The following is a 16,561-nucleotide window of genomic DNA, read 5'->3' as shown; positions in this document are numbered from 1 at the left end:
ACAATTAGAACTGGACATGGAACAACAGACTGGTTCCAAATAGGAAAAGGAGTATGTCAAGGCCGTATATTGTCACCCTGTGTATTTAACTTATATGCAGAGTACATCATGAGAAACGCTGGGCTGGAAGAATCACAAGCTGGACTCAAGATTGCCGGGAGAAATACCAATAACCTCAGATATGCAGATGACACCACCCTTATGGCAGAAAGTGAAGAGGAAGTAAAGAACCTCTTGATGAAAGTGAAAGAGGAGAGTCAAAAAGTTGGCCTAAAGCTCAACATTCAGAAAACGAAGATCATGTCATCTGGTCGCATCACTTCATGGCAAATAGATGTGGAAACAGTGTCAGACTTTATTTTGGGGGCTCCAAAATCACTGCAGATGGTGACTGCAGCCATGAAATTAAAAGACGCTTACTCCTTGGAAGAAAAGTTATGACCAACCTAGATAGCATACTATAAAGCAATGACATTACTTTGCCAACAAAGGTCCGTCTAGTCAAAACTATGGTTTTTCCAGTGGTCATGTATGGATGTGAGAGTTGGACTGTGAGGAAAGCTGAGCGCCGAAGAATTGATGCTTTTGAGCTATGGTGTTGGAGAAGACTCTTGAGAGTCCCTTGGACTGCAAGGAGATCTAACCAGTCCATTCTGAAGGAGATCAACCCTGGGATTTCTTTGGAAGGAATGATGCTAAAGCTGAAGCTCCAGTACTTTGGCCACCTCATGCGAAGAGTTGACTCATTGGAAAAGACTCTGATGCTGGGAGGGATTGGGGGCAGGAGGAGAAGGGGATGACAGAGGATGAGATGGCTGGATGGCATCACGGACTCGATGGACCTGAGTCTGAGTGAACTCCGGGAATTGGTGATGGACAGGGAGGCCTGGCATGCTGCGATTCATGGGGCTGCAAACAGTCAGACACGACTGAGCACTGAACTGAACTGAACTGAACTGAACTGTTTATGTTGAATTAGTTCAGAGTGCTTTTCAGGTCTACTCTATCCTTCTGCTTTCCTGTGTATTCATTCTATTAATTTTTGAGTGTTTGATATTGAAATTCCAACTAAAAATCTTAATTTATCTACTTTAAAAATAATTGTAATATATGGTGGAACTATATGTAATTTTGTTCCATAATTTCCAAGTCTTCTGTAAATGTGTTATTATACACTCATAATTTTAAAAAAATTAAAAAGAAGGGACAAAAATAGGCTCATTAAATCAAAGAATAAACAACCCTTGTGAACTTCGACTGACACCTTTTGGAAAATCAGTCTGCTGTTGAGTATTTACAGTCTCTTTGCTTCCAACAGCTCTGGTAACAACAAAGGAAAGTATACCCTTTTCTTGGCAGCCAAGGGCATCAGCTTGATGCTATGGTTGGTAAATTTATCTCCGGCGACGTTTTCACTGTTAGATAGCAGTTTCTGTGTCAACAAAGGGACCAGCCAAAAGCTGCACCTCTCAACCACAGAAAGAACAGAGGTGGTGACACTTCCATCCCTTTCCAACATAAAACATGGCAGCTCTGCGAAGAATAAATTTCCGTTTATTATATACATTTTTTTAAATTGTGGCACATTTTATGAAAGCTGACGTGCAACCATTCAAATGAGAATTGTTTCCTTTGTCTAAATGTCATTTTAACAGCACTTCGAGGGTGAAAATTCTGGCTAGACCAGCAGAGGGCGCTGTGCAAGTGCAACCTGAGGCGGAGATGCGGCGGCAAAGCTGAGCACCGCTGACTTCTTTGCCACCTACCGAAAAACCCCGTGGAGACGCGGAGGTGTGGCAACCAGCCACTTCCGCTGCCTGACTTGTTATCCGTCCTGCGCGTTGAAGAGTGTGGGGAAAGAGTTTGCATACCAGTCTGTTTCCTGAGGCCACGCGTTTAGGTTACTAGGGTGGTACTGGTGTTCCGAGAAAGTGAAAGTCACTCAGTCGCGTCCGACTCTTTGTGACCCCATGGACTATACAGTCCATGCAATTCTCCGGGCCAGAATACTGGAGTGGGTTGCCATTCCCTTCTCCGGCGGATCTTCCCAACCCAGGGATCGAACCCAGGTCTCCTGAATTGCAGGCAGATTCTTTACCAGCTGAGCTACCAGGAAAGCCCTGGAGTCTGGAGGAATGGTGTCAACTTAGGAGCATCGTGGGGGTGCGGGTGGTGGGGGGAGGGTCCATCTTCCTTAGCTGAGCCACTATTTTGGATTGTGGAACGTGGGAAGCTGTCATAGAGGACAGAGACCAGCGGGGTCAATACACGTGCTTCAGCTGGTTCAGAGGGGTGTGGCCAAAGTGGGTATGTTCCATTAAAGGTACCAATTTGAGATTGAGACGCTGTCCAGGAGCCCCTGGGGTAGAAGCAGATCCTTGTATAAGTGCGTGAAGTGAGGGAGGGAAGCCCAGTACCCTGGGAGTGGTTTCCTAGGAGTGAGGACCAAGTCCTAGGAGAGGTCAGTTTGGACCTCTCAAGTCTCTAAATGTGGTAAGTTAAATGTCCCAAACGAATTTACGTGGAAACACTGAGTGGAAACACAGCACGCTAAATTTATGAGCACTCCCAAGGGAGGAGGGGACAGAAAACTGATCCTATTTGTGGAAATTGGGAAAGCTACAAACGGAATGCATAGATTCAGTGGCCACGTGCAGCAAAGTGCTTGTTACAGGTGGGAATCTCCTGGGAGCAGACGGGGCGAAGGAGTTACGGTGAAGGATGTTTGCTAGGGAGTATCCTCCAGATTGCTGCGGTGGAAGGAATGGAACGATCAGGCCGATTGCCTCAGGCGAACTAATCAGGATGGCCCATAAGATTGCTATTTGTTGGCTGAAAAGACCAACCTGGAGCCCTTTAGGTTCCCACCTGGAGCCCTTATTGGATTTAAGCTGCAGGATCGTGGTGAAGGGCTCTCTACAACTGAGACAATCTATGAAGACAGCAGCAGGTGCCCAGGAAAAACCCTCCTGGCCGCTGAGGCCTGGCGCGGAAGGGGGCAGAGGGAATTAGGCAGCATATCTCTGTGTCCATCCCAATATATTTCCTACATGAGCCCCGGATGTTCTCACTCCCCCTTCTCCCCTAATATCTGCTGGATCGCATGATAGCATGGGGGTGCAGGCTGAGAGGAGGTGAAGAGCTCCACCTAAGAGTCCTGATTGTGCTCCAAGTTATACACATTTTTATCCCATATTATGGTATAATCACGGAGAAGGCAATGGCAACCCACTCCAGTACTCTCACCTGGAAGATCCCATGGACAGAGGAGCCTGGTAGGCTGCAGTCCATGGGGTCGCTAGCAGTCGGACACGACTGAGCGACTTCACTTTCACTTTTCAATTTCATGCACTGGAGAAGGAGATGGTAACCCACTCCAGTGTTCTTGCCTGGAGAATCCCAGGGACGGGGGAGCCTGGTGGGCTGCCGTCTATGGGGTCGCACAAAGTCAAACACGACTGAAGTGACTTAGCAGTAGCAGCATGGTATAATCACATCAGCACAAACACACAAATACGAGCTCTATGATAGCGCTGAATTATCCATTCTCTAGAGAAAACACTACAAAATTAATGGAGTCGCGTATGCAATAAAAACCATGTACGAAAACTATGTACCAGGGCTTAATAAAAATTCCGTATGAGAGTTTCCTGGATCGTGGGACGTTTATTTTCTAAAGGCATGTTCACTCTCCTGCCTCCTGGCGTGTTCGTAATCCCGTGATGTTTTTTTCAGCCCTTGTTAACGAGGACCCGAGGCAGGGGGGGCGAGGAAGTCGGCTCACCGGGCAGGGTCCACGGCCACGTTCAGGTGAAGGGCTGGCCCCCCACAACAGGCGGCGAGTCCCAGGGCAAGTCGCTTGGACATCGCCGGTGCACGACGGCAGACATCTTACTCGTCTGGCTCTATACTGATGAACAGGCAGACGACTCGCCCAGGTAACACCAAGCCACCAAACTCCCAGCGCGCAGCTGCAGACCTCTTCCCACACCCCTACCCCTCCTCCTCACCTAACCGCTCCCGGGGCACTCCCCGGGTAGGGCGGGGTCGGAAACGAGGGCACGGATTGGCCAGGAGTGAGCGACGCCACCTGTTTGAAAGGCCCAATCAGCGGTCGGTCTTTCAAGAGGCAGCCAATGGGAGACTGGAGGGGCGTGTCGGAAGGGCTATTTGAATCGCTACACGGTCTCATGTTCCCTGTTCAGCTTCCTGCCGGAGTGGGGCTCTGGTCTGCGCGCCATGGAGGGCGAGGTCCTGGCGGAGGATGAGCTGCTGCGGAATCTCAGGGACAGCCGCTACCGCTTCCAGAGGCGCATGCAGCAGCTGATAGAAAAGGTGCGGCCCCTCCCGCTGGCGGGATGGAGGGGGAAGGAGGAGGGGCGGGAGGATGAGGCAGGGACCGTGGGGCAGAAGGACTGGTCGGGGTGGGGGACCGAGGGGTTGGGGTGGGGTGGGGGGAGGTGCTTCGGGGCTCCGTAGACTTACAGCCTCGCACTGGCGCCTTCTCAGCCCGGGTCAGGGGTTCCTCTCCGCCCTCCGATCTGATGGGATCCCCCTTCTTCCTCTCCCGCAGTACAACCAGCCCTTCGAGGACGGCCCCGTGGTACAGATGTCCACGCTGACCTACAAGACGCCCGAGGGTACGAATCAGCACCCCCACCCCCCGCCTTTCTGAATAATTTATGGTTAAGAGTGTAACTGGAATAGTGTCTTAATAGAGTTTGAAATGCTGTCCCTGCTCTTTTGAAAATAAACCTGTTCACCTAATAAGCATTAATACATTACTAGTTCCCTTGAACCTATCAATCACTTAAATTACTTATTTCCAACAGTTATTTATGAAGACAGAATTCCAATGACACGTAGATGCATCCTGATTAAAAATGCCCTTGTCTAGGTTTAACATCCCAGCTGGTCATTTAATAGCCATCTCAGCTTGAGCTTATTGCTTTAGCCAAGTTGTGAGTTGGTTTCTTCATCTGTAAAGTGGAAAGATGGTGACAGTAACAGCTGCTTGGCTAGATATTGTGACATTTACAGGAGATGGAGCCTGGCACTAGTGAACACTCTATTGACTGTTATTTGACCTGTTTGACTTGAGGTTCTGAGTACTTTGGAATTTGACCTGCATCTAAGGAGAAGGAGCCATCCTGTTTAATGCTTGATGTTGCAAACAGACTTAAATCATGGATTCTCTTGGGTAAATACCTGGGAAAAGTTTGCACTGGGTGAGGTCAGTGTCTATCATTCAGCCTTGTGCGTGTGTGCTGAGTGGTTTCAGCCATGTCCGACTCTTTGCAACCCTGTAGCCCGCCAGACTTCTCTGTCCTTCTCTGTCCATAGGATTCTCCAGGCAAGAATACTGGAGTGGGTTGCCATGCCCTCCTCCAGGGGATCTTCCCGACCCAGGGATTGAACCCACGTCTCCTGTGTCCCCTGCATTGCAGGCAGATTCATTACTGCTGAGCCACCCAGGAAGCCCTTCAGCCTTATTACTGACTCAATTTTATCTACCAATGAAAGCAAATCTGAGAGCCAGTTCTGTTGTACACTGGACAGACAGACACAAATCAGTTCCTAATGAAATGGAATCCTAGCTTCTGCTTTCTTAGCTGGACCAGCCGCACCCTAAGTGAAAAGTTTTCATAGACAGAAGCTACTGTATTCCAACGGTGAGTTGTGTGCATCTAGCCTGTGTCTAACCTGAAGGCTGGACACAGGAGTGAGTAGAAATCATCCCTAAGTGTGCTATCAGTAGGCTTTAGTGTGTTCTCTTGACCTGTTTATGGAAGGATGGGCAGTGTCTGGAATATTTTGGTCAATCCACTTATCTTGAACATCACTAATTTCACCAGTGAAAACTCATTTCAGACTCCAGTTAGATAAGAACAAGAACGGTAGCCAAAGCAGGAAGCACTTTAGCATGTGGAAGACCTCCTAGAGAGCTGGTACACACAGATTCACAGACAGTGATGCTAAATGTGGATTCAGTGGTTCTGTGTTCCTACAACCTTCTTGCTGATGGGAGCACAGGTCCCCTGACCTGTATCTTTCCCTGGAGAGGTACTCCGGGAGTAGTCTTCCTGATTACATGCTAGCTGACCGCCCTTGCAGGGTGAATTCCTGTAATTTAAAGCAAGTTCCAATCTACACAGTAGGGTAGGCTTCTAACAGTCACACGTTCTTGATTCTCAACAACCCTGCAAGGTAGGCACTATTAGAATCGTTGTTTCATAGAAGAGAGTCCACTAGAGAGGTCAAGGAACCAGCCCGTGTCACTCAGCCAAAGTAGCAAAGATTTGATTTGAATCCAAGCATCTCTGTCAGGGGTCGCTCTGTTCTGGAAAGGCCGAAAAGCATAGTAGAGAGTCACTCCCCCTGGGTTCCCAGCCTGGCCACACCATGCGGGCAAATAGCCTGGGCTGGTTATTTCACTTTCTCCTTGCCTCTGTCTCCATCTATACAGTGAACTTGGTGAGTGTCTATCCAAAGGAATTAGGAGTAGCATACAAGGCATGTGTCTGTGAGTTGTGAATGCTTAATGGGGTGCACTTGGAGAAGATTTAGACTAGAGCCTGGAACAGTAAGCACCAAGTGAATTTTTGCTGCTATTATCAACAACCATCTGAAGCCTCGCAACTAAATGATCCATTCTTTATTAATTTGAATTTACCTAGGAGCCGGTGGACGTTTGGGGAGTATCTTGCCCAGATTCTGCTGGCTAGTGAGTGCAGGGCTCCAAAACTCAGCATTTACTCCTGTGCTTATGACTTATTCTACAATGTGTAGGTTGCCCCAAGAAAGCACTTATTCTATCCATGGAGTAGAAAGTTTGCCCTTGAAAAGTGCCTTCAGTATCTCTCTCTCTGTAGTCTATAGATTGCTCTCAACATATGTGTTCTGAGGACAGCGCTTGGCATGCGTGTGTTCCTTGTTTCATTTCTGGCTTAATCCTGGGTTCAACAAGCTGCTCCCTACAGGCAGGAGAGATTTTTGTTCCTGATAAATTTGCCTGGTGTGGATTTTTGAAATCTCACAGAGATGAGATTTTCCTCTTTGAGACTTTTAACCTCACGAAGATGAGAAACAAGAGGATGTCACTAATGTGGCTTGGTTAGATCTTGGTCTTATTAGATCTTTCCTTTGCCTGTCCCTTAGGTTTTCTTTGAGTACAAATTAAGCTGAAGCTCAGTGTTCATGATGACTTAAATGGTAATTACTATTTGTTTTTTTAAGGACTGCGAATTTGGGGTGGAGGACTAGTGAAGAGAAGAAGCACAGGACACACGCAGGTATTTAATGTCACGTTTTATTGCCAGCATGCCTTGCTGGAGAGGAGGGTTGATGTGAAGAAAGGTGGAGATGAGCTGAAGCTGCACCAGGGGCCGCTGGGGTGCGTTCTTCCATGGTCTCCCCACCTTGTGTTTTTAGTCGCTCAGTTGTGTCCGACTCTTTGCAACCCTGTGGACTGTAGCCCACCAGGCTCCTCCATCCATGGGGATTCTCCAGGCAAGAATACTGGAGGGGGTAGCCTATCCCTTCTCCAGGGGAACTTCCCAACCCAGGAACTAAACTGGAGTGTCCTGCATTGCTGGCGGATTCTTTTAGGGTCTGAACCACCACAGAAGCCCCTTTCTCACGTTAACCGCCCTGATTTCTTGTGTGTAAGGATTTACTGAGACGCATGTCTTCTGCTGCAACTGTGACACTTCCAGACACAGGACACCTCCAGAAATTTCATCAGGTCCCACCTCTCCTGAGGCAAAGGCAGTGACATCCCCAGGCAGGGTTCACAGACATCTAGGAGGTGATGCCCCAGGGCCACCCTTAAAGGGACAGCCCTCTCCATGTTCTCACTCCTGTCCTTGCAAGGCTGCTGCTGCTGCTGCTGCTGCTAAGTTGCTTCAGTCGTGTCCGACTCTGTGCGACCCCATAGACGGCAGCCCACTAGGCTCCTCTGTCCCTGGGATTCTCCAGGCAAGAACACTGGAGTGGGTTGCCATTTCCTTCTCCAATGCATGAAATTGAAAAGTGAAAGTGAAGTTGCTCAGCCGTGCCCGACTCTTAGCGACCCCGTGGACTGCAGCCCACCAGGCTCCTCCATCCTTAGGATTTTCCAGGCAAGAGTAATGGAATGGGTTGCCATTGCCTTCTCCCCTTGCAAGGCTAGGTGGGCCTAAAAGATTTTAGCCAATCTGGCATCTTGAATTCTCAAATGTCCCTAACAAGAGCCCATCCATGGCATTAGTTATGGTTACTAGCAAGGCTTGGAGAAGGGAATGGCAATCCACTCCAGTATTCTTGCCTGGAGAATCCCATGGACAGAGAAGTCTGGCGGGCTACAGTCCATGGGCTCGCAAAGAGTTGGACACGACTGAGCAGATAATGCAACGCAGTACAGCTACCAAGGCTGGTGGGCAGATCAGGCTCTCGGGGCCGGGTGGGAAGTGTACCACCTCCTTGGGGCTGGCCCGCTGACCACCCCGCAGGCTGAGTCCTGGTCAGGACAGCTGACCGCCCTGTAGCCGGAGTTCAGCTGGAAGGCGGCTCCTCACGCCAAGAGTCCCGCCACACAATAAAGCTTTTAAATGAATTGTAGGTCTCACGACATGGAGATCAAGCCACTGTTAAGATAAAAAGTCACAGAAAGTCCCCCAGGGGCCTCTGGAATTTCCAGCTTCTACCTGAGGATCTGGGGACCGTGCTGTCCTGTTTGGTTTTGGCCCTGAGCTCACCACCGTGCCAGGGCCGAGCTGGACCTGGTCACTCTCACTTTCCTGCTCCCATCAGTCACCACCCAAGTGGTTTCTGAAACAGCAGCCCTGGGCACCACCAGAGGAAGACAGCTCTGTTCCTTCTCCAAGGAGAAGCTCAACTATCTGCTAGGAGTCTTGAGGCCTTTGATGCTGGAATGTTCTAGAAGCCCCCAGAAACCTGCCTTTTCTCTCATACACTAAAGGTGGGGATCAGAGGTGTTTTACTTGACAGTTGCTTTGAAATACTTTATGTCTGAACCAAGCTTATCTTATCAAGGGCTCTCCGGTGAAGACAGATGGCAGGACAGATGGGCCCGTGCAAGTCCCAGCCAGAGATCTCGAGCTTCCCCCTTCCAACACATCAGCCGACGGTGAGTGGTCCTGGTGCTAGAAAGCTGTGTTGGGGTGGAGGGGCTGATGGGGGGATGAGTCTCTGTCTGCCTCCACACTCTAAGTCTAGGCTCCTCACTATGACTTTCTCCAAGTATGTTTGAAAAACTAAAACCTTTGAACAGTCCCTTGGTGGTTCCTTCTCAACTCATCTAGAGAGCCATCTCACTCACAGTTACACCGTGCTGCTGGACACGGAAAGACCCCAGAGATGTTTGCTCATGGGTGTCATTGGTTTACCAGTATTAATCCAGATTTCAACTCTGTCAAGCCTTAGGTCCATGAATTCCCTGGGCTCCTTAAAATAATTAAAAGTGGTTCTTGAGCTGAACTGTCCAGTGTGGTAACCACTAGCCACCCATGACTATTTGAATTCATTTAAAATGAAGTCAAATTTAAAATGTAGTTCCCAGCCTCACTAGCCATATTCCAAGTGTTCAGCCGCCGCGTGTGGCTCATGGCTGGCATACTGGACAGCAGAGGGGGGACTTTTCCATCATTGCAGAAAGTTCTATTAGACAGTGCTGGGCTATAGGCACTCAGCTTTCAGAATGAGAGGCCGTCAAAAGGGTAGAGGTTTTACAAAAAGCTGCTTTCCTTAGTGTCCCTGACTTGGGGCATAATCCTGTTCTGATGGCTTCTCTGCGTGGCCACAGATGACTGCGTCCCTGTTACAAGGAACCTCTTGAAGCGACAGGAGTTTTCACTGCAGTATATACTCAAGTAATGCCAAAACTATCCTTGGCAGAAAATATACATGCTTTCTTAAGACATTCTGATGGAAATTTCCTCTTCTGCTTTTAGATTCAAAAAGCAGTGATGCTGATACAGCTTTCTTCCAGGAAGAAGTGATTGCTGGGAACTTAATGGTGAGCCCCGTCTTTCATAACAAAGGGACTTAGTTGGGGCTTGGGGACAGGTGAACATTCTCGTGACCGGCATGTTCCTCCAGGCCCGCTTCTGAGGCTCACTCTTTGCTAACGCCGCCCCTCAAGTCTCAGCGCCCCCCGTTCAGATCCCCCAAGGCAGCAAGTGGCCCCTTCTCAGGTTAGCACTTAGGCCCGGGGTCGAGCCTGTCTTACCGAACCTTTGTCAGCGTTGGGTGCTGCTGCCTCCGCACACAGGACAACCCCAGCTGTGGTCCCCAGTGCACCTTTGGCCTGGACAAACCTTGCCGGGTGGAGAGTTGGGTTCTAGGTCGGTCGTACCCCGTAGAGACGCTGTCACAGGGGTGGTGCTCTGGGGAGTGTTTCCGTGTCAGCCCTCGGGATGGACAAGAACGCACGGGACAGAATCCACCTGAGTCTCTAGCCTGCCCCCTGGGTCAGACGCTAGAAGAGCTGGCCTGTGATTTTCCTCTAAACTCACTTCTTTCGTACAGAGGTTTCCCATGCACCCAGGTGTGGCCTGTCATGTCTAACTAGAATCGGGGGGTGGCCCTGGGTGAGGAGAGGGCTGCTTTTGGAGGTATTTCGTGGGAGTGGGAGTGAAGGGGAGTAGGCAATCGAGGTGCCAGCCTTTCCCTGGGGTGTTCATGTTACCCCCATGCCAGCTGCAGCCCCGGCCCTGACTCCCGCCCCTCTGCCCGGTGCAAAGCGGAGACCAAGGCCTATTTCCAACGCACAGCAGGCGAGGGGCAGGAGAGGCCTGTCCCTGCCCCTTGAGATGGACAGTGAACTTCTTTTTTCGTTGTTGTTTTTTTCTTTTCTGATTTTATATTTTGGATGTGGCACATGGGATCTTAGTCCCTGACCAGGGATCGAACCCATACCCCTGCAGTGGAAGCACAAAGTCTTAACCCCCGGACTGCCGGGGAAGCTGCTGAGCTCCTTATCTCGCGGACACAGCAACTGGGATCGGTCCTAGTGGTTGCGTCCTAAACTCACCTAAGATTATCGATTCTTTTTTTTTTTCCTGATGCTAGTCATATTGTCATAAACTTTTGTCCTTCTATTTCCTTTTGAATTGGTCCCACTGGGTAAATTCCTTAAAGTTGGATCGCAGGTCAGGTAGATTTTCAGAGGGGCTGGAACACTCTGTACTGCTAACGGCAGGAAGTGCAGAAGTAACTTTGAGGAACTCCATGTAAACACATATACATTGATGACTATGCCAGTGTGTTCCCGAATCCCAGAGCTCAGCCGTGCCCAACAGTGCTCACAAATACTGACTTCTGTCTTGATGTCAGCCTGCAGTGCCCTGGAGCCCTTCGAAAAATGAGCTGAGAAGGAAGTACTTGATGCAAGTGGATATCGTACTGCAGGATGAAGGGTATCTGGAGGTAATCTGTGTCCCTGAGTGTGTCCTCAGAGCAAACCATAGGCTAGAGACCCAGTGAGGTGTGATTATGTCTGGCTCCCTCTAGAGCCTGTAAAGACCCATCTCAGTTTCCAATCTCTTTGGCTCACAGCCTCCCTGACGCCTGCTCTTCCTGAGCAGGCACTCTGAGTCCCGTCAGGCAGTGGGATCGGCTGCCCACCACGTTCTGGGCTGCTCACAGGGTCCACTAGGGCCCCAGCCCTTGGGCAGAGGGTTTTGAAGCTGCACAATTCATCCCGGTTCAGTCATGCTCTATCTGTGGTTGGGGAACAGTTCCTGTGGGCTTGATACTGGGGGATGGGGTGGCCAGAGCTGACACTTAGCAACGCCTTTGTTAAAGTCATTTGCTTTGGCTTCCCTGGTGGCTCAGACGGTAGAGCGTCTGCCTCCAATACGGGAGACCTGGGTTCGATCCCTGGGTCAGGAAGATCCCCTGGAGGAGGAAATGGCACCCCACTCCAGTACTCTTGTCCTGGAAAAATCCCATGGACAGAGGAGCCTGGTAGGCTACAGTCTGTGGAGTCGCAAAGAATCAGATATGACTGAGCGACTTTTCTCCTTTCTTTTTGTTAAAGTCATTTGCTTTGGTTTCAGCCTGCTGGTTACAGAGACGGAAAGGACACCCTGGCCCCATCATTGGCCTCGCCCGCCAGACCTGCCCGGGGTAAGTGTGACATGGAAGCAGACCGTTCACTTTCAGTAGCTTGATGGCACCTTAGCTGGGCACCGTCCCCCACCCCACCCCCGTGTTCACTGGGCATGTTTCATCACCATGAACTGTTAGAGACATGTGCGCATCATAGGTGCATTATTACTAAGAAAGGAAGTCCCCTTTGTTGGCATTCTTCTATAAAACAGGCTGAACTCTGTCCCTTCCATTTCCTTTTTTCCCCTTACTTTATCCTTCCCAACATGCTTTTTCTTCTACCTTTTCCAGAATCAGTAAGAACTCATGGACTTTTTTTTAACTCACATATTGGAATCTGTTGTCCATTTTCAACCCACGTTCAGCCTGGAGGAGCCCCTTCCACTCTGGCTTTGGATCCTCTGACCTGTCCCCAGGGGTTTCTGAGCCCTTCACCCCCTACCCTGACTCCAGAGTGGCCTCCCTCCTCCTTGATGGTGATGCTTATTTGGTTGGTCACAAAGCACCAAGTAGCTTCAGAATCACAGCACCTGGTGTCGACTCTGCTCGACAATGAGCCGAAGAAGGTTCTGGATCTCCAAGCAGCATTTTTATCCTCAGACCTTGTCCCACAGGGGGACCATGTTCAGCGTTATTTGGATTCTATTTTCTCTTCTGATTGTTGTCAGTTTGACATACAGATGGGGTAATTTTTCCTTCCTATATTCATCTTTAGAGTTATCCTCATCTTTGTTGGTTTGATTTCACTTTTTTAATATATAAAACATTTAACATGATGCAAAAGTCAAAGGTATGCAGAGAGCTGTATTCAGGAGTCCTGTGTCTCCTCCAGCTTCCCCACTGACTCAGCTGTAAAGAATCTGCCTGCCGATGCAGGAGATATGGGTTCAGTCCCTGGGTCGGGAAGATGCCTGGAGGAAATGGCTACCCATGCCAGTATTCTTGCCTGGAAAATCCCATGGACAGAGGAGTTTGGTAGGTTACAGTCCATGGGGCCACAAAGAGTCAGGCATAACTGAGCGACTAAGCAACAACAAATCCCTGGCCCACACACTCCTGTCGGCAGGCAGGGTCATTATTATCTGGTTTCTAATTAGTCTTTGACAAGGTAACCGTTTCTAAACCATCATACAGGGAAGAAAGGCTCCTTTTAGGAAGGTCAGTGGACAGTGAATTGTTTTGATAGCTAGAAAAAAATCTCTGAGAAGAGTCTATTCCCAAATATGTGTGAAATTTTGTTGCTTTTGGTTTTTTGTATTGCTTTTAAAATAAAACACACAATGTTATACTCCTGAAACTAACATAATGTTATATGTGAATTATATCTCAGTTAAAACTGATAACTTTTTTTAAAAACCCATGCTGGTCATGATCCAGCCTTCATTTCCCTGATCTCTGTGTGTGAAAGTGTCAGTCGCTCAGTCGTGGCCGGCTCTCTGTGACCCCATGGACTGTAGCCCGCCAGGCTCCTCTGTCCATGAGATTCTCCAGGCAAGAATACCAGAGTGGGTTGCCATGCCCTCCTCCACAGGATCTTGCTGACCCCAGGCTCAAACCCTGGGTCTCCAGCATTGCAGGCAGGTTCTTTGTCACGGGAGCCACCAAGGAAACTGATCTCTGAGCGTGGACGGCTGTAAATGGCCACGCAGCTTTGCCTTTGTGTGTTTCTCCAGGATACTGCGAGGACGTCCCTGAAGACAGCCCTGGTGGTCCACTCCAGCCGCCTCCCTCACCCAGGGAGGGTGACGCCTCTCACTCCTGCTCAGCAGGCCAGGCCGTGGTGCTGAGGGGCGACGGCATCCCCTTACAAGGGACCAGTGGCGGCAGCTTCTCAAGCAGCCCCTGCTCCGAGGCGGGGGATGTGTGCAACGCGACGCTCAGTGACCTGTACGCGGGCATGCTGCACTCCATGAGCCGGCTGCTGGGCGCCAGGCCCTCCTGCATCATTTCCACCAAGACACTCATCGGCCAGAACTGGAGCTCCAGGCGGAGGCACCGGTATAAGGGCAGAATGAACAGAACGAGCTGCCAGGGAGGGGGGCGCTCTCGGCGGAGCCCCCGGGAGAGACGTCCACCCTGCTCCAAGCCCCTGGAGGATGCAGGGACCTTAAGAGATCGTGGGAACTTGCCCGATGTTTCTGCCCCTAAGACAGGTTTAAAATCAGAAAGGGCTCTTCTCAAAGTAAACAAACCCCAGATCCATACATTCAGTCCACCTTGGAAGGAGCTTCAGGGAATGCCCCGGAAGCATTCATCATTTACTTACTTAGACTCCAAAGCGGTGTCTCCTCTTGATCAGGAAAACAGATTCGTGACCTTAAAGTGGTTGATTTCTCCTGTAAAAATAGCTTCCAGACCCAGAATCCTGCAGGGCCAGGCGGGGAGTCGTTTTAAGGAAATTGAGATCAAATTTGACAAGCTTTATCAAGAGTATTGCTTGAGTCCTAGGAAATGGCCCAGCCTGACTTACCCGCCCAGCTCGGCCGTGGATGTGTACCGAGGTGGTCCCACGAGCCCTGGTAGCCCCCAGGGCTTAGAAGCCCACAGGCTGAGCAGCCCTCTCTGCAAATCAAAAGCTAAGAGGTTGAGTGAGGCCTTTGAAGGCCTGGGCAGAAGATCCATCAGAGTGGGTAGCTGCCTGCCGAAGAGTGGGTCCTTCCCCTCACTTTCAAAGACCGACCCCACCTGCAGCGTGGGCCACCCAGAGCAGACTATTGACCTTGTTTGTCCAGGAAGTGATTCGGGAAAGTTTCAGAAATCGGTATCACTCAGCAAAGCCATTTCAGTACCCAGGGTACAACCTCTAGGCTTTGGCAGGGATCGCTACGATGATATTAAAGAAAAATTTAACAAGCTTCATCAGCAGTATTGCCAAAAGTCGCCTCAGCAGACACAGGCACCTTCAGATAAAGCATGTGCGAGAGTTCGATATCAAAAAGAAGGCTTCTCAGTAAAGTTCAACCCAGACTCTGGCTGTCGGGGTCCCCCAAGCCTGTCATTCTCACCCCAGCAGAGCGTAAAAAGCCCCCTGGCTTCCAACACAGTTGGGGCCCCTCCATCTATAGCTCTTGCTGCTGGGACGGGCCATCAGGTCCCCACAAAGCGATGCCGATTATCAGACCCTCAGGTGTGCGGAGAGGGGGCCGGACCCTGGGGTTTCTCACCTGTGGGCAGAGCCGTGCCAAGGCCCGGGGAGGAGGTCGACTCTTAAAGTTCAAATGGGAAGAGAAGAAGGTGCGTTTCCGTTTGCTGAATGTGGGTGTTTGTCACTTCTTAGGTGTTAATTTTCCAAATGTTCTCCCAAATTCTTTTCCTTCCTCTAACATCAGCATTTTTACACATTTCCCACTGGAATGCACTTTGGGGGTGTTTCTAACAAGCGTCCCTTAAGACACTATCTGTCCTCAGCAAACTGTCATTTCCAGCTTCTTTATCTCACACTCAGAAAATTGCTGTTGGGCGTGAAACTGATCTGGGAGTTGACTCCTCTCTGCTCACTTCTCACTGCTTCATGGGAACAGAGTAGGAGCCAGCCCGCAGAGAGCCCACAGCCTCCTGCCCTCCACATCAAAGCCCATCCGAGCCCCCACCTCGGCCTCGGTTTAGCTTGTGTGTTCCTTAAGCTGAAGCTTTACGCTGTCTGCACCATTTTCTCCAGAGACAAGCTGAGGAGGGGGTGGACAGGCTGCTGTGAGTTCCTAAACTTCCTCAGGTGGGCGCCACCTTTCCCAGCGAGCATTTCAGTGCGCCACATGTGGGGCTCCTGACAATGGATCTGAGTCCGTGTCACTCCGCAGGCTGATGGGATCTGACTGGGTTTGGTTTGGCAGCTCCTTCCAGAACTACGATACAAACATGCTTAACTGTGTTCTGTATTTTTTTCTTCTGTCAGTTCAGTTCAGTTGGTCAGTCGTGTCCAACTCTGTGACCCCCATGGACTGCAGCATGCCAGGTTTCCCTGTCTATCACCAACTCCTGGAGCGTGCTTAAACTCATGTCCATCGACTCAATGATGCCATCCAACCATCTCATCCTCTGTCGTGCCCTTCTCCTCCCACCTTCAATCTTTCGCAGCATCAGGGTCTTTTCCAATGAGTCAGCTCTTCACATCAGGTGGCCAGAGTCTTCTAGCTTCAACTTCAGCATCAGTCCTTCCAGTGAATACTTAGGACTGATTTCGATTGACTGGTTGGATCTCCTTGCAGTCCAGGGGCCTCTCTACTTAATATTTTCTGCTAAATATTATTTATTTATTGAGGAAAAGGACCAAATCTTCCTGAGCCGTGAACCCAAACTCCATGTACCAGGCTGTGTTGACCCCTTTTCACACCTTCCTTCTTGAAGCCCCACTTGAACCCTTTGTTTAGATAGGTTCTGTCCAATGGGCGGTGCTAGTTCGTTTTTTTATAGGAAATGTGTGTGTGTGTGTGTTCCAGCTGTACCAGGTTTA

The 16,561-nt window shown here is 49.9% G+C and overlaps 1 protein-coding gene across 1 annotated transcript; it reads left to right on the top strand.

Annotated features, from left to right (window-relative positions):
- Nucleotides 1-3,111: 3,111 nt before the first annotated feature.
- HJURP (Holliday junction recognition protein) lies at nucleotides 3,112-15,805 on the top strand. The gene is made up of 10 exons (XM_052638102.1): nucleotides 3,112-3,134; nucleotides 3,750-3,938; nucleotides 4,206-4,335; nucleotides 4,574-4,640; nucleotides 7,237-7,292; nucleotides 11,335-11,427; nucleotides 12,060-12,129; nucleotides 13,785-15,026; nucleotides 15,239-15,345; nucleotides 15,770-15,805. Exons 1-10 carry the CDS (start codon nucleotides 3,112-3,114, stop codon nucleotides 15,803-15,805), a joined length of 2,013 nt encoding a protein of 670 aa, XP_052494062.1.
- Nucleotides 15,806-16,561: the final 756 nt, after the last annotated feature.

Source organism: Budorcas taxicolor, chromosome 3 (assembly GCF_023091745.1).
Source record: "Budorcas taxicolor isolate Tak-1 chromosome 3, Takin1.1, whole genome shotgun sequence".
NCBI classification, from domain to species: domain Eukaryota; kingdom Metazoa; phylum Chordata; class Mammalia; order Artiodactyla; family Bovidae; genus Budorcas; species Budorcas taxicolor.
This window is presented reverse-complemented; position numbering and strand designations above follow the sequence as displayed.

Excerpts from the sequence above, each read along its gene's own strand:
- HJURP (XM_052638102.1), top strand. The coding sequence starts at position 3,112 with ATGGGGGTGCAGGCTGAGAGGAG. Across the intron at positions 15,027-15,238 it reads GGCACCTTCAGATAAAGCAT|GTGTGCGGAGAGGGGGCCGG; the intron begins GTGCGAGAGTTC and ends TCAGACCCTCAG. Across the intron at positions 15,346-15,769 it reads TCAAATGGGAAGAGAAGAAG|AGACAAGCTGAGGAGGGGGT; the intron begins GTGCGTTTCCGT and ends CATTTTCTCCAG.